General features: G+C 43.4%; 3 protein-coding genes and 1 long non-coding RNA gene across 12 annotated transcripts in view; 2 read left to right on the forward strand and 2 right to left on the reverse strand.

Moving 5' to 3' along the window:
• Positions 1-1,142, forward strand: part of LOC137426583 (uncharacterized) — a 28,146-nt gene extending 27,004 nt beyond the window's left edge. For all 4 annotated transcript variants that reach the window (XM_068115236.2, XM_078779279.1, XM_068115237.2 and 1 more), the window contains one exon: positions 687-1,142. In XM_068115236.2, coding sequence (XP_067971337.2) covers positions 687-737 — 51 coding nt within the window. In that variant the 3' untranslated portion in view covers positions 738-1,142. The remainder of the gene's footprint in view (positions 1-686) is intronic.
• Positions 1-21,485, reverse strand: part of LOC144892443 (uncharacterized) — a 474,675-nt gene that overhangs the window by 302,983 nt on the left and 150,207 nt on the right. The window lies entirely within an intron of this gene.
• Positions 1,104-21,155, reverse strand: NEK2 (NIMA related kinase 2). 3 transcript variants are annotated; one of them, XM_068115224.2, is made up of 10 exons: positions 21,113-21,155; positions 19,436-19,537; positions 16,047-16,264; positions 11,139-11,379; positions 7,876-7,958; positions 7,488-7,614; positions 6,386-6,623; positions 6,198-6,252; positions 1,924-1,991; positions 1,104-1,507 (listed from the first exon to the last, which is right to left on the reverse strand). In XM_068115224.2, exons 2-10 carry the CDS (start codon positions 19,529-19,531, stop codon positions 1,320-1,322), a joined length of 1,314 nt encoding a protein of 437 aa, XP_067971325.1. In that variant the 5' UTR covers positions 19,532-19,537; positions 21,113-21,155; the 3' UTR covers positions 1,104-1,319. The 3 variants fall into 3 exon arrangements, with proteins under 3 accessions (XP_067971325.1, XP_067971324.1, XP_067971326.1); XM_068115223.2 differs by having other exon boundaries at positions 1,189-1,507; positions 21,060-21,155; XM_068115225.2 differs by lacking the exons at positions 19,436-19,537; positions 21,113-21,155 and adding an exon at positions 17,348-17,546 and having other exon boundaries at positions 1,189-1,507.
• The window catches only part of LOC137426573 (ataxin-3), a 68,711-nt gene continuing 68,471 nt past the window's right edge, over positions 21,246-21,485 (forward strand). For all 4 annotated transcript variants that reach the window (XM_068115210.2, XM_068115211.2, XM_068115208.2 and 1 more), the window contains exon 1: positions 21,246-21,305. In XM_068115210.2, the coding sequence (XP_067971311.1) occupies positions 21,282-21,305 (24 nt within the window). In that variant the 5' untranslated portion in view covers positions 21,246-21,281. The remainder of the gene's footprint in view (positions 21,306-21,485) is intronic.

Here is a 21,485-nt window from a genome sequence, read left to right on the forward strand (position 1 = left end):
GATTCGCAGGATGTTCCACCAGCTGCATAACACGTCATCCCCGCGAGTTACTGTACACAATGAAAACACTCCACAGTATCTATTAGTGCAATTAGCTGTCTCCCTTTTGTCTACGTCTACCGCCCAAATAAAGCGATGAGCAAATTGTGTTAGGAGTGAAGGTTTTTGAGCAAAATTTCGGTTTTAGCCAAACTTTTCAAGGCCGATTAGCGTGAAAATACAGAAGGGTAATGCCCGTCATTTTGACAGGATTTTCTGCTGGTTACCAATAACTGAAAATGAATGGCTCTTAAAACCTGGACTTAAGAAGGATCGGTTTTTCCACCAGATAGACAATTCCATCTCCATAATTATGAAAAATATTTTTAAGAACTGGAGGGCATCGGGGGGGGGGGGGGGCGGGGAGGGGATTTAACCACCTGCTGTACTTTTTAAAGGATTCTTACACTTTTAATCAATGATAGTGAAGAAGAGGAAATCAACTTTGTCTCTTTTCCATCAAAATGTTTTGGGGCGAGGGGTGTGGGGGAAACCTCATTTCAAAAATATCTATGGGGTCGTGAATTTCGTTTGGATTGTGCAAGTTTACCGTCGTACACATTTGTCCAAAGATTGTACAAATCCTTTGGCTTTTGCACAAGGTTTAATCTTCATCCATTTGTCCTTTGTTTTGCAAACTTTTTCAGAGAGACAAGAATCGAGCAGAACTTTTGCACTTCTTAAACCAATCCATGTGAAAGCAGAGGTATGAGGAATGCTGCTTTCGCATTTCGATATCAGATCATCGGAAACGGGAACCAATATGTGCCCAAACATTCTGGCGGTTTTTTCTCCCCTCCCTCCTCCCCAAGATTCTGAAACGCTGAAACGTTTATTTGTTGTATGTCTGAGAGACAATCTTCATTTTGTGCAAGTTGAAAACTTGCTTCTTCTTTTTTTTTGCAAGTAAAGATTATTTGTCGAAGGTGCCATAAACAATCGAAGCGAATGGAATCATTGTATGTACATTTGTAAACATGATGGCAATGTATCCAAACATTTTCGAAGCACACGTTGGGCTTGATACCAAGCTATTTGTGTGCCTGTAACTCATTGCCATGGAGATATTTAGTGTACAGTTTAATAAAATATTGTGTATCATATTTGTCTTCAAAAATGGACGGTCGAAATACACTGCATATGCAAATCTACCGTAGATGAAAACGAACACTTTATTTAACGTTTATACAGAATCTGAAATTCAAATATCAGTCGCGCATCGCTGGGCAAAAATCGGTCTTTACATCAGGCCGAAGCAGCTCGACCGAAGGTGTTCTACTTTACCGCAGGTTAAGCAGATTTCCACACAGTGTCTGTAGCTGTGAGCCTTCACCGAGCAGCAGGTGGTCTCCTCTATTCGACGCCTGTCGTCTTTCTTTCAACCTTTGGCGCACATCTTCCATGTACTCATTCTCTTTTCCAGGTGCAAAGTGCACCTTCTTGTCTGTCCCAAAGCCATTCTTCATGCCTGAGTTTTCCATAAACCCAAGGGTACATAAATACATTGGACCATATTCCTTAAATTTGACAAAAACAAAAGTATGCTTTTGTAAAAAATACAATTATTTTGCCAAGCAATGTCAAAACCTGCCTGGGTGTACACATGGCTCTCGATTATACTGAGGCAGCACGACTCAAACTCGTACACGACCACATGGAGTTCCCAAATGCATCATGGTTATGTATTATGTGCATAGAATGAATGAACACCGCAATCGGACTTTAATGGCAAGTGTCGAAACAACAGTTGGAATGATTAGTTTTGTCACTGAATCATGATACGAGTGTATTTAAAAGATAAATTAAAATAAAAAACAACCTTGGAGTGCATCTTCAGACCAACTTGATAAAGTTGTTTTAAAATCGATTCGGTTTTCCTATTACCTCGAGGGGTGTGCTCTCTCAGGCCCAGCATCATGTTCAGTTCAAACTGTTTTAGAAGCAGTTCAGCTCTGTGTAGGAGAGGATGCAAACAAATGCTTCCTCAAATATGTATTAGATATATAATTTAAATAAAACAAAAGGGTAGAAGAACATGTAACCAGGTAAGACAAATGACAAACAAGTATGTTTGTCCGGTTCGCAATAAGTTTCCAGCCACGTGATAAAGCATGGAATTATTATTTATTTTCAGGGTGTCAGGATAAAGCCACACCGTAATCATTGGGGTCCTGCTCCTTCCGACATCGATTATGGGGAGGCAGCTTGGAATGTATAATTGCTAGGGAAACCACATGATAGTTATTTGCCACATATGATAATCTGCATTTGCATACGATGTATCCAGGCAAGACCTTTGCTGTCAAGTGCTTCATCCAGTCAATGCAATTTCAGACCATGTTATTGAAGAATAAAAAGCTCAACTACGAAAGAGCTTTAAAAAAATATCTAGTAAAAGGATCAACTCCTTTGTAACTAGATGGGTGAAACATATATATATATATATATATATATATATATATATATATATATATATATATATATATATATAGACATTGCATTCAGAAAGTATTCAGACCCCTTCACTTTTTTCACATTTTGTTATGTGGCAGCCTTATGCTGAAATCGTTTAAATTCATTTTTTCCCTCATCAATCTACACTCAATACCCCATAATGACAAAGAGAAAACAGGATTTTAGAAAGTTTTGCAAATTTATTTATAAAAAAAATAATGAAATATCACATTTACATAAGTATTCAGACCCTTTGCTATGACACTTGAAATTTAGCTTGGGTGCCTCCCATTTCTCTTGATCATCTTTGAGATGCTTCTACACCTTGATTGGAGTCCACCTGTGGTAAATACAATTGATTGGACATGATTTGGAAAGGCACACACCTGTCTATATAAGGTCTCACAGCTGACAATGCATATCGGAGCAAAAACCAAGCCATGAGGTCGAAGAAACTGCCTGCAGAGCTCAGAGACAGGATTGTGTCGAGGCACAGATCTGGGGAAGCCTACAAAAAATTTTCTGCTGCATTGACGGCTCCCAAGAGCACAGTGGCCTCCATAATTCTTCAATGGAAGAAGTTTAGAACAACCAGGACTCTTCCTAGAACTGGCCGCCCGGCCAAACTGAGCAATCGGGGGAGAAGGACCTTGGTAAGAGAGGTGACCAAGAACCCGATGGTCACTCTGGCGGAGCTCCAGAGATCCTGTGTGGAGATGGGAGAAACTTCCAGAAGGACAACCATCACTGCAACACCCCACCGATTTTGGCTTTATGGCAGAGTGGTCAGACGGAAGCCATTTCCAAGAAAAAGCCACATGACAGCACGCCTGGAGTTTGAAAAAGGTACGTGAAAGACTCGGAGCACGAGGCAAAATATTATGTGGTCTGATGAGACGAAAATTGAACTTTTTGGCCTGAATGCAAAGCGCTACATCTGGTGGAAACCGAGCACAGCTCATCACCCATCCAACATCATCCCTACCATGAAGCATGGTGGTGGTAGCATCATGCTATGGGGATGCTTTTCAGCAGCAGGGACTGGGAGATTTGTAAGGATAGACGGAACAATGAATTGAACCAAATAGAGGAAAATCCTTAAGGAGAACCTGCTTCAGAGTGCAAAAGACCTTGGACTGTGGCGAAAATTTACATTCCAACAGGACAATGACCCCAAGCATAAAGCCAAAGAAACACTGGAATGGCTTCAGAACAAGAACATGAAAGTCGTTGAGTGGTCCAGCCAAAGTTCAGACTGTAATGCCATTGAGAATCTGTGGAAAGACTTGAATATTGCTGTTCACTGACACTCCCCATCCAACGTGGCAGAGCTTGAGCAAATCTGTAAGGAAGAATTGGAGAAACTCCCGAAATCCAGATTTGCAAAGCTGATACAGACATACCCAAGAAGACTGAAAGCTGTAATCACTGCCAAAGGTGCTTCTATGAAGTATTGAATCAGGGGGCAGAATACTTATGTAAATTAGATATTTCTGTATTTATTTTTAATGAATGTGTAAAAATGAAAATTCCACTTTTACATCATGCGATATTTTGTGTAGATCAGTGACAAAAAAAAATCTTAATTTAATCCATTTTAAGTTTAGGCTGTAACAACAAAATGTGAAAAAAGTCAAGGGGTGTGAATACTTTCTGAATGCACTGTATGTACTCTGAGGGCTGTATCTGAAGAAAATGTACACCCTTGATTAAAAACAAACTATTTTAATAATCATTGACACAAACACAATCAAATGGACTCCATATACACCTGGTCCCCTATTTACGTTCAAGATGCATTTGTAAAACTCTTGCGAATCGAAAAAGCCGAAATCAAAAGCAATTTTCCCATATGAATAATTTGGCCGAGTCCGGGCGAAGTGAGGTGGCTGTCTATTCCTGATATGTGAAACATCCTGCAACCCATGCGTACACAAAGCACTTTTTTGCAATGTTCGCCGCATTTTCCATCCAATCATCATGTGACTGTTAAAAAACATGGTCCACGGTTGTTTTGGATGCCTATTGCCAGGAATGCCAATTTCACGCATTGCTGGCTGGGTTTCTTTCCTTGCAGATGAATCTTCCGGGATATCTGTTAAGGTTGAAGAAGGCCTAAGGTAGGTATAAAGAAACCTAGACAGCCTGGATAATCATCCAACTCATGGGCACATTTCATCGAATTTGATTCTCGATCGAAATACTTAAAAGTTCCTCCATTACCGTGTATCTACACTTTATAATTCTAACAGCACTTCCTGGGGTCACAATTTCAGCACAACTTTACTTTTGCAGCTTTCAGTAATAAATGTCCTTGCCATCGAGGGAGGTAGCTCGAGCACGCGGCCTATGTCTTTGAGACATTCTCCACGCGCTCATGCTGTTTCACATCCAATTTCACGTCCAAACTAATAGCTTTACAAGCTAAAAGCTGCCTGGGGGTCACGGAGAAACACATGGGTGATGAAGCTATTTGGAGTGCGCAGTGTAGACGTTGTGGTGCGGCTTGCCAAATTTACACCGCGTCAAATTACGTAAACACGAAAATGATGAAGCACAAATACAAAAGTGTTCAGTACTTTGGTAATGGCGTTAAGTTGAAAAAGCGTAAATTGAGGAATATCCGTATTAGTAAGCAGTAGCAAATGCTTTGGCAAATCGATATTCTTTCTGTATGACAACCTGATTGAGAATTTGCCAAATGAGGAGTAGATTTTGTTGCAGCTGTTGCGTATTAGTTGGCAGCGCCAGTGGTCTTTCTACGGCTCCCGGTCACTTGTTCCTAGATGCGTCCGATGGCCTTCACGTCATGACTCTGTGGTGCCCAGGTAAGAAGCTGCGGCTCATTCTGTCTCTTCCAGACAGGTGGTTCTGGAGGTATGGCATGTGGCACCATCTTCCTGTAGTAGATCCATGCTGCAGAAAGCCTTGCTGGTATACTAGATACGTTCTTATTATAACAGCACGGCATTTTACACCATGGTTACTCTCACCTCACATTTTTTACATTTCTTCACTCCTGCTCTTCTGTTATTACTTTTTCTGCTCACAGGTTTCTTTCAATTCCTTTGTTTCCTACACAACTGATCAAGCCCCTTTTGGTGTACAGGTACTCAGGTGTTAAGGAAAGGTTATCGAGTTATTAAGTACGTGTTATTTGTGATCTTACACCAAGGCTCGATTCGTACTTTGTTTAATCAACTCTTCTTTAGGACAGTGCACTGATTTTTGTCATCATTATAATCTCGCCATGACAAAGTGGTGACCGGATGGCCCCACCCAGTAGTTTAATTTGACCAATCACGGTCAGGTCATTCGGGGGTGCCGCCCCCACGTACATGCGTGTGAGTGAACATCCTATGTGCTGCTCCTGTAACGAGACATGATGTAGTCCATTTGATTGTGTTTGTATCACAGATCATTAACAGAAAGTTTTTGTTTTTGTTTTTACAAACATGGTGTTCGTTTTATTCCGGCAGGGGACTGTGTTTATCTGTAGTCTACCATTCTTAATCGTGTAATAAAGTACACCGATGTCTCCGTATTTCTAAAACGATAATAAAAAACAATATTTTGATACAATACAAATAAATACATGCAACCTAATAACCACACAAGTATAATATTTATTTGCAAGTATAATGCAAATAAATTATACCACACAAGTATAATCATTTATAATGTTTAAATAATGTGCACTTTACCTTTTCAATGTTTCCTTGGCAAGTTTCTCTCTTATACACAATTCCCGCTCACGTTCTGAAATTACAAACCACACACTCTAATGTATCGATGAAGGGAATCTTATTTGCCACACCAAAGCCGCTACCGTTCCTCCACAACCTTCCCCAAATTACAAGGTAAAGCAGGAAGCGGCAAAGTCGGGCCGTACGTTTGAGATGCTCTTCACGTTCTCGCATGGCCTGCTCACGTGCCAGCAGCCGATGCTCTTGTTTTTGCCACACACTTCCGTCATCTTCACACAACCTGGATTTTTCCTCTAGGATGTCCCTTGATGGTGTAGAGCAGCAGACACCCTTGGGCGACATCTGCAGACCCTCTGCCTCTTCAGCATGCTCTGCCAACAACTCACGTTGCAAGAGCTGTTCAATTGATGGCCGCAGATAATCCTACAAGAACAACAATGAAAACCTCCAAATCCTGCCAATGTCGATGAAAATCCCGCGAATGTCGATGAAAATCCCACGAATGTCGATGAAAAGCCCACGAATGTCGATGAAAAGCCCACGCATGTCGATGAAAAGCCCACGAATGTCGATGAAAATCCCACGAATGTCGATGAAAATCCCACGAATGTCGATGAAAATCCCGCGAATGTCGATGAAAATCCCACGAATGTCGATGAAAATCCCACGAATGTCCATGAAAATCCCACGAAGGTCCATGAAAATCCCGCGAATGTCCATAATAATCCCGCGAATGTCCATGAATATCCCGCGAATGTCTATGAAAATCCCGCGAATGTCCATGAAAATCCCGCGAATGTCCATGAAAATCCCGCGAATGTCCATGAAAATCCCGCGAATGTCCATGAAAATCCCATGAATGTCGACGAAAATCCCACGGATGTCAATGAAAATCCCGCAAATGTATGTCGTGCCATTGTTTCAATGGGGAAAAGGTAGACAGCTAATTGCACGAATATATTCTGTGGAGTGTTTTCATTCTGCACAGTAACTCGCACGGATAGACATGTTATACAGCTGGTGGAATATCCCTCGAAAGCCGTGAAAACGCAAAGCCCAGTGCCGCGAATGTAGAGGCAGGTCATGTTCGCTGCTCGTAGATGTTTTTTGTGTATGTCCAGGTGCTTTGTGCCTGGCTGGTGAAAGATGGGTTTTATAAATGTGGCAAAAAAAATTTGCGCCTGAGAAAAACCGCGAATACATAGGGCCGCTAATGGAGAAGCCAGTTGCAATTTATCAACCGCATATATATATGCGGAACCCATGAATAGCGGGGTCCAACTGCACCTTTAAATGCAGCATACGAGAGATCACATTATTCAACTCGTCTGAAAAATGCATTGGGATCTTCTTGAATCTTCCTTCCTTAATCCTCTCAGCTAGCTGCTTTTGATTGCTTCCTGTAAAGGGGGGCCTGAAAAAGACAGAACAACATTCCCAAAGCAAATGGAAAAAAATGATTTATATATAGTAGTACTGTATAGTGTGTGTATGTATATGTGTATATATGTGTGTGTGTGTGTGTGTGTGTGTGTGTGTGTGTGTGTGTGTGTGTGTGTGTGTGTGTGTGTGTGTGTGTGTGTGTATATATATGTGTATATATATGTGTATATATATATATGTATATATATATATATATATATATATAAATATGAGGGTAGTAAGATAAACTCACGTCAGTGAACATAATTCGTACAGTAGACATCCCAGTGACCAAATGTCAGATTTTTCATTATAGGACATGCAGCAGAACTGTTCCTGGAGAAGAACAAGGGGAGGGATTTTGTCAAGTTACATCAATAATTGTGACTGAACACGTATAAGGAAAATGAGGTAAAACAAGTTATAAAAAACAAACGTCGATGTGTCTTCAACCATAAGACGCTGTTGATGGACTCATCAAGGTCCTTCCACAAAGACAAAACATGTTGCAGGTTACAAACAAGCTACCAGGGCTTAGCAAATGGCGATAAACTACTTTTATATGAATTTAGATTAAAAATCCACTTCCATAATCCCAAATGTAATTAATATGAATAAAGTACAATGATAGCTCATAAATGTTGGACACAACATTCCATTATCGAGATTTTGGATGTTATTGAACCAAGCAGCCCAACTTCTCCTCACGTCCTCCTCCCCAACTTTTATTTATGAAGAGTAACATGTGAAGACACAAGTTGTGGGACCACGTACAGTAATCACATGGCAGTCTAGAGTTTGTTCGTCCATCCCGGGCCATCAATTGTGGATTTCTCCTGTCCGGTTATTGTTCCCCGTCGCACCGCGGAGCAAAAGGGGGACTATGGTTTTCCCGTCCGCCCGTCTGTCCGTCTGTGCGTACGTGCGTGCATGCGTAAGCGAAGGACCACATTTGAATTTGGTGTGTGGGTGCAACCCACGTCAAAATCCAAGATGGCCTCCGCCATGTATGTCTGACGCCATGTATGTCAACCTTGTGAGCGGAATATCTTGAAAAATAAGCGAAGTACCAACTTCTAATCTGGTGTATGGGTGTATCTAGGCATAAGGAAGAACCCTATTGAAAATTGGGTCGCCACATCAAAATCCAAGATGGCTGCCGCCATGTATGTCTGAACCTTGTGAGCAAAATATCTTGAAAAATAAACGAACTACTAACTTCTAATCTGGTGTGTGGGTGTATCTACGCATAAGGGAGAAGGCTATTGAAAATTGGGTCGCCACGTCAAAATCCAAGATGGCCGCCTTGCGTCTTCCACTTTGTCAACTCGCATCACTGCACCGACGGGGGACCTAGGCGTAACGCTTGTTTTTGTTTTGTATAAATAGTCGAGGCTCATGGAAGAGCCAGCACACTGTACGGACCAGGACGTATTAGACAAAAACAAGATGGAAAACATGCATGCATGGAGAAGGAAACTCCAAGGAGGAAAAACTGGAAAATTAAGAAAGATTTGGGTGAGGTTCTGAGGGGAGAAAAGACCATGGTTTTGGATTGGAGATGGTCTGAGATGATGGTGAACAGCTGTCTTGAAGATTTTGAAAGAAGAATGAGATTGAATGAATAGGATGTGGAAGTTGATTCCACAGGTGGGATAAAGACAAACAAATGAGTGCAGGTGAGCAGTGGTCCTGGATTTAGGTCGTTTTACGAGAAGAGGGTTGATGGTGGACCGTGCGAGCCCTGCAGAAACCTGTGGGGGACAAAGCATGGAAAGAGCAGAGGGTGCAAAAGCAGAAATGAGGCGGTAGAAGACAGAGAGAGCGACCTGTCTACGATGGCGTAGTGATAGACCCATAGACTCAGCTTCATCGTGGGAGATTCCAATGATCTTGAAGGTCTTCGTCTCCACAACGTCAGCTGAGTAGAATGCGAGGCAGGGTGCCAGCCCAGAGGGGAGAGCAGTACTCTATCAAGCTGCAGATGAAGGCCTTGTAGGTCAATGGGAGTTCAGGTGCGCCAAGGAAGGACTTTGTACGACTGAGGATGCCCAGTCGGCGGCTAGCTTTGGAGGCCAACGTTGATATATGCTTTGCCCAAGAAAGATCACGGCGGAGAGTGAGACGCAGTTCGAATGACCGAACCTCCTGAAGAGGATTGTTAACAAGCTTTACGCCTAGGTCCCCCGTCGGTGAAGTGATGCGAGTTGACAAAGTGGAAGACGCAAGGCGGCCATCTTGGATTTTGACGTGGCGACCCAATTTTCAATAGCGTTCTTCCTTATGCGTAGATACACCCACACACCAGATTAGAAGTTAGTAGTACGTTTATATTTCAAGATATTTCGCTTACAAGGTTCAGACATATATATATGGTGGCAGCCATCTTGGATTTTTCCGTGGCGACCCAATTTGCAATAGCGTTCTTCCTTATGCCTAGATACACCCACACCAGATTAGAAGTTGGTACTTCGCTTATTTTTCAAGATATTCCGCTCACAAGGTTCAGACATACATGGCGGCGACCATCTTGGATTTTAACGTGGCGACCCAATTTTCAATAGCGTTCTCCCTTATGCGTAGATACACCCACACACCAGATTAGAAGTTAGTGGTTCGTTTATTTTTCAAGATATTTCGCTCACAAGGTTCAGACATATATATGGTGGCGGCCATCTTGACGTTTGACGTGGTGACCCAATTTCCAATAGCGTTCTTCCTTATGCCTAGTTGCACCCACACACCAAATTAGAATTCGGTCCTTCGCTTACGCACGCACGCACGGACGGACGGACGGACGCACACACGGACGGAGGGGAAAACCATAGTCCCCCTTTCGCTCCGCGGTGCGACGGGGGACAACAAAGTAGATGGGAGGGTTTGCAAGAGATAGGAGGGTATTATACGAGTCGATTATACGAGTAACAAGAGACGAGGCCAGAGGCACAAGCATGCACTGTACTTCAAGAGGATTGTCATTGTTGTTCCCATTCTGAGTTCCTCATGAGGATTGTGATTCGCTTTCCCATTCTGACATCACTGATGATCTGTTCGGTTATAGAGATTAACGAATTTATACAAGTACCCCTCATGCAATGTAGAGAGTCAAACAGTCTGTTGGCTTAGTCAAAGGCCTTGCATTAAAATTTATTTATTTATTTATCTTGCTGGTGATTCCTTAACCTCTGGATGGTGTCATTTTGGATTACAAGGTGTTTTTAGCTCTTATACTGGTAATAAAACAATAATTGCAGTTTGATTTGTGGATTCTTTCTTTGAACATATGTAATTATTTAGCCATGCGTACACATAAATATTAAAAGTAGAGCACGAGACAGAAATTAGTTCTTCCTGAGAGGTCATATTCGACCCCATTTCCCCGTTCAGAAACACAACTGAGTTGTGCGGACTAGTTAATTATGAACGCCAGTGACCAAGGCCTACAACCCTGATACGAGTTAATGTTGATGTGAAATGCATATTCTCTATCTAGTAATTTTCTGGAGGATAACGCACAGGCGACATGTAATACGGTGTCCCGACGAAGGTCTTGGCAAAGCTGGTATCATGTTGCAAGATACGTGCGAGGCCAAAATCTCCGAGCTTGACGTTCTGCTGTGCATCCAGGAACACGTTGGCAGGCTTAAGATCACGATGCAGCACCGTACGACCTCCGTGACTCCGGTGGTGGCACTCTCGCAGCGCCAGAAGCAGTTGTCTAAACACTCGCATCACGAAGGCCTCATCCAAGAAACGTCTGAGGGATGACAGGATCTCTCATGTCCAGGCCATGACGACCTGATGGAATACGACTTTACTCACCTTCAAGCAGGCTTGCCCATGGCAAGTGTACAAGAAGGCATAATTTTCATGAATTTGAGACATTGCTTACATTCAATAAGTTTAAGCAGCAACAAATCACAAAGTAATCCATTGTACAGTAGACATCCAGGTCGGCACACAAGCACTTATCACATCCCTGAAGTCAGTCACCATTTTCCAGTTTCAGTGAATAAAACCAAAACCTACCAAACTGGAAGGGGCACTCAGTAGAGCGCATACCTCCGCCAGGCTGAAGAGTTTAAGTTCTGTAACCCACTGATGGGCCGGATATGGATCCGGACCTGAACCAGAATCCACTCGGCTTGTTCTTGTCACCAACCCAACCCATCCACCAACTTTTGTCACGAGCCAGACACAACTTTTTGAAATATCGTGCTATACTGTATATCATTTTGGCCCTATCAATCAATGGCGAAGAATCACTTAAAAAATTCTCTGATCCGGATCCGAATCTGAATCTTCATCAAAGTTTAATCAATCATTTCTTGCTTGTCATACAGCCAACCCATCCACCAAGTTTTGTCCGAATGCATCCACAACTTTTTAAAATATTGTGCTATATATCATTTTTTCCTCTATCCCTCAATGGTGAAGAATCACTGAAAAAATGGTCTGATCCAGATCCGGATTCAAATCTTCATCAGAATGGAATCAATTCTTGCTTTTTATACACCAAACCTGTCCACCAAGTTTAGTACAAATCCGTCCACAACGTTTTGGGATATCCTGTTCACAAACAGACAAACAGATGAAAAAAATCACTCACAGAGCGACATTTGGCAAAAGAGAACAAAGGAGAATGGCACTCGGAAGAGCATCCTTTTGACCTCACAAATAATTGGTGGTTGAATGACGTGACCAGATATGCAAATCGTCTTCAAATTTTAAGTTAATTGGATGAGAATTGACAATTTTAAAAATTTGGCCTATGTTGACCTTTTGGCCTATGTTGACCTCAAATATAATTGGGGGTTGAATTCAAATAGCTGATTTGAAAATCCTATTCAAATTTCAAGTCAATCACATGAAAATTGAGGATTTTTGAAATTTGAAAATGTTGTTGACCTTTGGCCTATGTTGACATTTTTACATTGAAATCAATAGGCTTCTTGCTTATAACAAACTCTACCATTTTGTGAAATTTCGTGAAGATCAGTTTAAAATTGTGACCTGTAGGCAAACAACAACAACAACAACAACATGCATTTTAAGGCCATTTTCCCTGCTAGAGCGGGAGTTAGCCTTGCAGTCCCCATGACAATCTTCTCCATTTTGCCCTATTTTCTGCATCTCTCCTTGTTAACCCCCTTGCCTGCATTTCTTCTTCCACCATCTTTAGCCGTCTTTCTCGGTCTTCCCCGTCCTCTACTTCCTTCTACATTCATTTCCATCACTCTTCTCAACCAGTCACTTTCATCCTTCCTCAACACATGACCAAACCATCTCAACCTGTTCCTCTTCACAGCATCAATCACAGGCTCTATTCCCATCATATTTCGCAATTCATCATTTGTCTTGCTCTCTCTCAACGATACTCCGCACATCCACCGAACCATTCGCATTTCCACCCTTTCCAGCCTTCGTTGCTGCTCTACGTTCATTACCCATGTCTCGCTCCCATAAATCATAACACTTCTCACACATGCAGCATACACCTTTCCCTTCAGCTTCAACGACACCCCCCTCCTCATCAGCACGCCACTCAGTTCCCAAAACTTCTTCCATGCACATCTCACTCTTGCAACCGTTGCCGAGTCTGATCCACCTTCTCCATTCAGCATGTCTCTGAGGTAGCAAAATGTTTTCACACCTTCCAGCTTCACGCCATCTCCAAGATCCAACTCAACATTTCCTCCATCTGCAGCTCTCTCTGTGCACACCTTACATTTGAATGTAGCTGCCACACTGGTTAATGACCCTCTCAGACCACTACATTTTTGATGAACCCACTCAGCGCACATTGTACATTGAATGGAGTTCACTCCGACACCCTTCCTGCACACAGCACATGGCCACTTCCCAGTTCTTTTCCACCTCACCACATGCTTTACCACTTGCCATCACCTTCGTCTTTCCTATATTCACCTTCAGACCTTTTGTCTCCATACATTCCTTCCACTTGTTCATCTTTTCCTTCAGTCCATCCATACTTTCCGCAATCAACACCAGATCATCTGCATACAACAACTCCCATGGTAAACCCTCCTTTACGTTCTGAGCCAGCACCTCCATCACAGATACAAATAGTAGTGGACTTAGTACCGACCCCTGATGCACTCCCACCTTCACCTCAAACTCACCACTGTTCCAGTCCTTCGTCCTTACAGCTGTGCACGCTCTTTTGTACATTGCCATCACTACTCTGATCAACCATTCCTCCACTCCTAACTTCCTCAATGCCCATGTCAATACTTCGCGTGGAACTCTATCGAATGCTTTCTCCAGATCACCAAACCCAAGAAACAACTTCTTCCTCTTGTCCATGTACTTCTCCTGCAACTGCCTCACAATAAAGAGCGCGTCTGTCGTTCCTCTTCCTGGCATAAATCCAAACTGCAATTCGTCGATCTTCACCTTCTTCCTTATCCTCCTCTCCAACACCCTTTCCAATACCTTCATTCCATGCTCCAATAACTTTATCGCTCGGTACGAGCCACACTCCAGAGGGTCACCTTTCCCCTTGTATCGAGGGACGAGGGTACTCAGTTCCCAATCCACTGGAATGCGGCCTTCTTTCACCACCAGATTACAGATCTCTGTCATTCTCTTCACACCCCAACTTCCTGCTGCCTTCAACATATCTCCCACAACTCCCGTTGGCCCTCCCACTTTTCTACTCTTCATTGCTTTTATCGCTTCCTCAACTTCCTTCTCAGTTATCTTCTCTGTCAGTCCTAAAACTGGGTTACTCTCTGTGTTGCCATCCCATTCATTCTCTGTATTCAACAGCATTTCCATATATCTTTTCCATCTTCCTTTAATTCCATCTGGGTCCACAACGATTTGTCCCACTTCATCCTTCAAGCAACTCAGCCCCATCACATCACACCTCTCTTTCGCTATCTGCTTTGCAATCCTGAATACCGCTCTCTGACCCTCTTCCGAATCAAAGCTTTCTCCAAACATTTTCCTACATGCCTCCTGCGCCTTTGCTGCCTCTTTCTTTGCAGCCTTCTTGGCTGCCTTATAACTTTCATGCTCTGCTTTTTCTGCTCCCTTACCCTTCGCCTTCTGCCACTCCTTGAACTTCTTCCTCTTCTCGTCAATCCTCTTTCCAACTTCATCATCCCACCACCATGTTTCCGAGTGCCTCGGTGGTCCTTTTGTCCATCCACATACCTCACCAACGGCTCCCAACAGACTATCTTTCATTGACATCCAACCACGTTCAAGCTCAACCACATCATCCTCTACCCTACTCAGCCTCTCTTTTAATGCCTCCCTTACTGTCACCTCTTTCAACCTCCACACCTTCATTCTCGGTTGGTACTTCACCCGCCGAGCTCTCCTCGCACCTTTCACCCTTATGTCGCAGACAACCAAGTGGTGCTGTGAAACAGCCTCCTCCCCCGGGATCACCTTTGTGTCCCGGAGGTGCCCCCTATCTCACCTACGCACCATCAGGTCGTCAACAGGTTGTCGTCGACCCACCTGATGTGTATGTAACAAGCTTATTATCCTCTTTCTGGAAATGAGTATAACAAATCAGCTCCATCAGCAAACTCCAAAATCCTTTCACCTTCTCCATTTCTCACACCATATCCGTAACCCCCATGAACTCCCTCAAAACCGGCCATACTCCTTCCCACATGTCCATTTAGGTCTCCTCCTACCACAACAACTTCCTCATCTTTCACGTTTTCCATCAGCTTCTCTATCGCACACCAGAACTTGTCCTTCTCTTCATCGCTCCGACCAACCTGCGAATCATATCCCGAGATGACGTTCACCAAGAGCTTTCCAATCATCATTTTCACCATCATCAACCTATCACTCACTCTAGTCACACTCACCACACTGTCTACAAACTCCTCAGAAAACAGGACACCAACACCATTCACGCCCTCCGGGCACCCTTGCCACACAAACTTGTATTTCTGTCCCTGCCTCCCCTTCCATCTCGTCTCTTGCACACAACATATTGCACCACTTTTCTTATGATCAATACTTCCACCACTTCTCCTGATCTCCCTGTCAATGTCCTTACATTCCATGTCGCAAACCTCAGAAACCGATCTCCACTTCGGGCTGTACCCTGCCCATATGTAGTTGTAATCGTCATGGTTCTCGTTTTGAGGCAATGTTTTTATGGCCGGATGCCCTTCCTGACGCCAACCCTCACGACTCGCAGGGATACGGTGTACCTATTCTAACCAGGGTACACACCGGGAGACCTGTAGGCGATTGACACAAAGACAAACAGACAGACAGACAGAATAATGCAGACGACCAACCAATGTACTTGAAATATCAACCGATTTTCACAAGTAACAAACAGACGGGTGAAAACATAACCTCCGTCCACCGTAAGTAGTTAGTTGAGTCAGGCAATATCCGTCACTTTCAGCAATTGTACAATACCTGTCTCGGCGACAGCGGGTTATGAGATTAGCCAGGTCACCACCTTCACAATACTCCATGACGATATACAGCGTTGCATTGCTGCGATCAATAATGCGGTCGTAGTATCGCACGATATTTGGGTGTTTCAGTTCTCGGAGCAAGTTCACCTCAGACACCAGTTTTTGCTTCTCGGCCCCAGTCATGGTTCCATAGTCCAACACTTTCCATACAAGAACCTGATGGAGACACAACGATGCGCATCCTACATTAGGAGCAGCTTCATGGCAACACATATAAGCGGAAAGCTGTTTGGAGGGTACATGAAACTAAGGAAAAGAAGAGGAATCATGAATACAAGCGTTAAAAAACTGGTCAAGCAAAAGAAACAACAGGAAAGAGTTGTCGATAACCCCGATGACGGAATGCCGTTGGGATTTATGCAAAGGGGGTTACATGTCAGGGTAGGTGGAGGTAGGAGTCGGTGGAAACTTTACTCCATTGCTGACCCCTAAGTAAATAAATAAATAACAACTGGTAACAATCAAGTCCGTTTTACAGCATCCAAGTGTACCACTGTGTCCCTTGGCACCCCGTGCCTGCCCATAAATGATGGCCTTTCTAGCAAGAAGCGTAGAGGTTTTTATTGCACTTTTTAAAGAGCTACAAGTTTTCAAACTTCAGCCGCCACTGTTTAGATGAGGGCAGGCAGGGCTTGGCAAAAAAGATTGGACCTATGAATCGTCATGTGTTGTTATTTTTACTTTTTCCTCAAAAACAGATGGGCCACTGACCTGACTGTGATGCCACGGCAATGGGCCTGGTAATTTTGCGTCTACGTGGGACATTCCAGTGGTGATAGCTTTACATTCGACAGAATGCAAGAGAGACACGTGATGCTGAGGTGCCAATCCATAGGGGAGAACAGTTCTCCGTTCAGCTACAACAAAGGCCTTGTACTGAGTCGATATGATTTTACAGGGATTTGGATCGACAGAGGACGCACAGTTTGTGGTTGGCTTTGGAGTGCTGCTTTGATATGTGGTTGACCCAAAAGAGGTCAGGCAGATGGTGAGGCCTACAAGTAAAATAAACTAAATGCAAAGGTTGACAATTTAGCCAAATAAATAAGCAACGATATCTTGTGAAATTGAAGATCTCTGGGATAATTAATTAATAAAGCTTGCCAGAAAACTTGTTCATCCCGGTTAAGGAACAGGCCGAGGTGAGGAAGCTGCCAACCTTGCAGTTCTTGGAGATTTACAACTACCTTGTCGACAACGCCGCACACTATACTGGAGCAGCATTGGGACATTACGTACCTCCTGATGCAGATCCGACCTGGTACCTGATACACGTTCAACATCCCGGTGGTGGAAGCACCAATCCAGATCCACCACATCGGTGACGAGCTGGCGAAGCGGATTCTATAATGTGTGTGGAAGGACACGTTACGGTTTCATGGCGTTACGAGCGCCATGTAGTGAAATTATACCAAAGTTGAACCCAGGAGCGATACTCGCTTCAGCCACTGAAGGGCGTCTATAAAACCTGGGACATCCGCGACGCTGAGCCACTCCTGTGACATTTACTTTACATGTAGTCTTGAATGGTACGTATATGCTAGACTCGCTTGCTTTGACTATTATTATCGGTCCTCTGTATGATACCAAGATCCTGATATCTATTGCATGATTGTATTTTTACAGGATGATGCCAGAGATCTAATTGAGATTAAACCTACCTATGGGACAAAGTTGTGGACCTGATTGATTTCCACGACAGACACGTTATGGTTTCATAGAGAATAAATCGGAGGTTTTTATGTCAGAGCTCATGATGAAGTGCAATAACTTGGTTAAGGAAGCAACGTGATCTTGGTTGGTTGCAATGCACCGTGATCATGTGCAGCTCGTAGCTGAAGGTTAGAGCAGGAATCCGTCATTTGTTCAGGGTACCGGCGATAGCATCCTTCACGGAGAGGTGGCGAGCTGTGGGATCTTTAACGCTCACCAACTAATGCTGGCAGACGGGACGTCAGAGTTAACGTCCATACGAGGGCTGGCGCACACATTTACTGATTGTCCTGCCTGTGAAACACCAGGGTGGCAGTTTATAGTTGGGTTAGGATTCAAACGCAGGCTAGACAGCTCGGAGGGGAGTGTGTATACCTCTCAACTCAATAATAAATGTGTATACCTCAACTATAAACTGCCCAATAGTGGGGCAACTTAGCATAACAATTGTGCATTTTGTGAGGAAAGCACCAAATTTGGCACACCAGTAGACTATCATATTATGAAAAGATCTGGAGGTCGTGTAAGACCATCTCAGATTCAGAGATTTGATTTTTGCAAGATTTCGATTCGATTGGGATCGAAGAGAACACCTTCTTCGTCTTCTGTCCAGTGAAGTTGCCAGCCCTGAATTATCTGGCTACATCTGGGTGCTTCATTGGGAGTGCAACCATGTCCCTCAGGTGAACAGGGATCCACCTGGCATAGTGTGTGTGGTCTAAGGCATGGAACCATGGGACCAGTTCCGTCAAGGCATCAAGGTACATCGTGAATGAAGCCTGCCGCAGAGAACGCACGTAGACCAGTACCAACATCTCTAGTTCCAGCACAGTTGCCCAGTACTGAAAGTTGGGAATGTCTTCTCCTCTCTGGTGACACCAGTCTTCGAACTCAGGCAGGTCTTCTGCATCATCAGCATATGTCATACAGTGGCGTTCATACGCACGGTGTTGCAGGATGTGCAGTGCCGCTGCAGTGATTTGATGAGCTCTTCTTGTGCGGGTGACGTGGGCAGCTCGCAGGAAGGAGTCGGCCGTCCCTGGCGTTGCAATCTCAGCGTGCAAATCTGCAAAATCTGCAAATCTTGCAAAAATCAAATCTCTGAATCTGAGATGGCCCAATATCCAGATCTTTTCATAATATGATAGTCTACTAGTGTGCCAAATTTGGTGCTTTCCTCACAAAATGCACAATTGTTATGCTATATTTAGCTTAGCTGCCGGACTACAAGCCAATAATAACTAGAACGCCATTTTGTAGAGCGCATACCTCCACCAGAATGAACAGTTTACGTTTTGTATCCACCGACAGGCCGGATCTACATCCGACCTGAACCAAAATCTAATTGGCTTGTTCTTGTCACCTACCCAACTCATCCACCAGGTGTTGTCTGTCATCAGCCATCCACAACTTTTTGTGATATTGTGCTATGTATCATTTTGGCCCTATCTCTCAATGGTGAAGAATCACTTCCTTGTCACACACGCAACCTGTCCACCAAATTCTGTCCAAAGCCAACCACGACGTTGAGATATGTTGCTCATGGACAGGCATACAAACATGGGTGAAAACATCACATCCGTCTACCATCGTTGACGGAGGTAATAATAATACCTTTTCATCCGACTTGCGGAGAATCTTCTGACACTCCCCATAGGACCCCCAACCAATGGTGTTCAGGACTTGGTAATCCTCCATTTGAGAAGGCATCGTGAACTTGTTCATACAATAAACGATAAAAAATAATAATTATAACACAGCAGAGAAAAAACATCATCTTTATATGGTATAAAACTCTTTTCCTCACAGCAATTACTGAGCAGTCGTGGCTTTTCCCAACTTATAGTAATTGCATGAAATTTCATATTTTTAACACACATTTGTACTCCAAAAATACTTAAATGTAAAAACAGAAAGCTAAATACTGTGTGACACACATACATACAGATACACATACATACAGATACACACATACATACACGCACCTACATACAGATACACACAGATACACACATACATACACGCACCTACATACAGATACACACATACATACACGCACCTACATACAGATACACACAGATACACACATACATACACGCACCTACATACAGATACATACAGATACACACACACACGCACCTATATACAGATACACACATACATACACGCACCTACATACAGATACACACATACATACACACACCTACATACTGATACACACATACATACACCGACATACAGATACACACACACACACGCACGCACCTACATACAGATACACACATACATACAGATAGTGATACACACAGATACGCACCTACATACAGATAGTGATACACACTGATACACACATACATACACCGACATACAGATACACACACATGCACCTACATACAGATACACACATGCATACAGATACACACATACATACAGATACACACACACATACATACAGATACACACACACATACATACAGATACACACACACACACATACAGATATACATACACACACACCGACATACAGATACACACATGCACCTACATACAGATACACACATACATACAGATAGTGATACACACAGATACGCACCTACATACAGATAGTGATACACACTGATACACACATACATACACCGACATACAGATACACACACATGCACCTACATACAGATACACACATGCATACAGATACACACATACATACACCGACATACAGATACACACACATGCACCTACATACAGATACACACATACATACAGATAGTGATACACACAGATACGCACCTACATACAGATAGTGATACACACATACATACACCGACATACAGATACACACATGCACCTACATACAGATACACACATGCATACAGATACACACATACATACTGATACACCGACATACAGATACACACACATGCACCTACATACAGATACACACATACATACAGATACACACACACATACATACAGATACACACAGATACACACACATACAGATATATACACACACCAAATCCCAGAAGTTACGTAAAGACCAAACTTTAACAAAATAAATAAATATCGTCCAGCAGATTTTCAGTTGTAAAGTCATCATAACGTTATTCTTCATAACAGTTAGACACGACTTATAAAACATCCCAAACATTACGGTTTATTAACCAAAAGAACGTGTTATTCGGTATCCTGAGGGAACACCAACGTTATAATGTTAGAGTAAAAATGTCCGTAAACACACATTCTGATGCCATTAACAGCGCCGCCTCACGAATCTTTAGCGCGTCCACGCACTTCCAGAGCCGGTCACGTCGCGCGGTCCTTTCGAACGTTGACTGACAGCAAGACTCTCTACCATTGGCTACCGGGTGGGAGCCTCGAGCTCTGATTGGGCGGTCAGCAAGCAAATCGCCTTCCCATTGGTCCGTGGCATCAAAACACAGGGCGCGGCGATGTGGCTGCTATGGAGGCGATTTTTCACGAAAAGGTTCGCACGGAGCCGCCGATTCCGTTATTTACATCGTCCGGCGTCGCCGTCTCGGTTTAAACAGTGTTTTGCGAGTCCGTGTCCGTGCACGTCTTATGTAGCAATCTCGGTTCCGGATAAAGCGAACTCTTGTCTTGGTCTGTGGCCTGTCAGACACAACGACTGCGAATTGACTCGTTT

This window comes from Myxine glutinosa, chromosome 5 (assembly GCF_964187855.1).
Source record: "Myxine glutinosa chromosome 5, kmMyxGlut1.1, whole genome shotgun sequence".
NCBI lineage: Eukaryota > Metazoa > Chordata > Myxini > Myxiniformes > Myxinidae > Myxine > Myxine glutinosa.

Bases quoted from the DNA above. Each gene is read 5' to 3' on its own strand.
- NEK2 (XM_068115224.2), bottom strand. From the start codon at position 19,531: ATGCCTTCTCAAATGGAGGATTACCAAGTCCTGAACACCATTGGTTGG. The intron at 7,959-11,138 runs GTGCGTTATCCT...GTTCTTCTCCAG, and splicing joins CACCGTATTACATGTCGCCT to GAACAGTTCTGCTGCATGTC. The intron at 6,253-6,385 runs GTACGGCCCGAC...TTGTAATTTCAG, and splicing joins ACGTGAAGAGCATCTCAAAC to AACGTGAGCGGGAATTGTGT.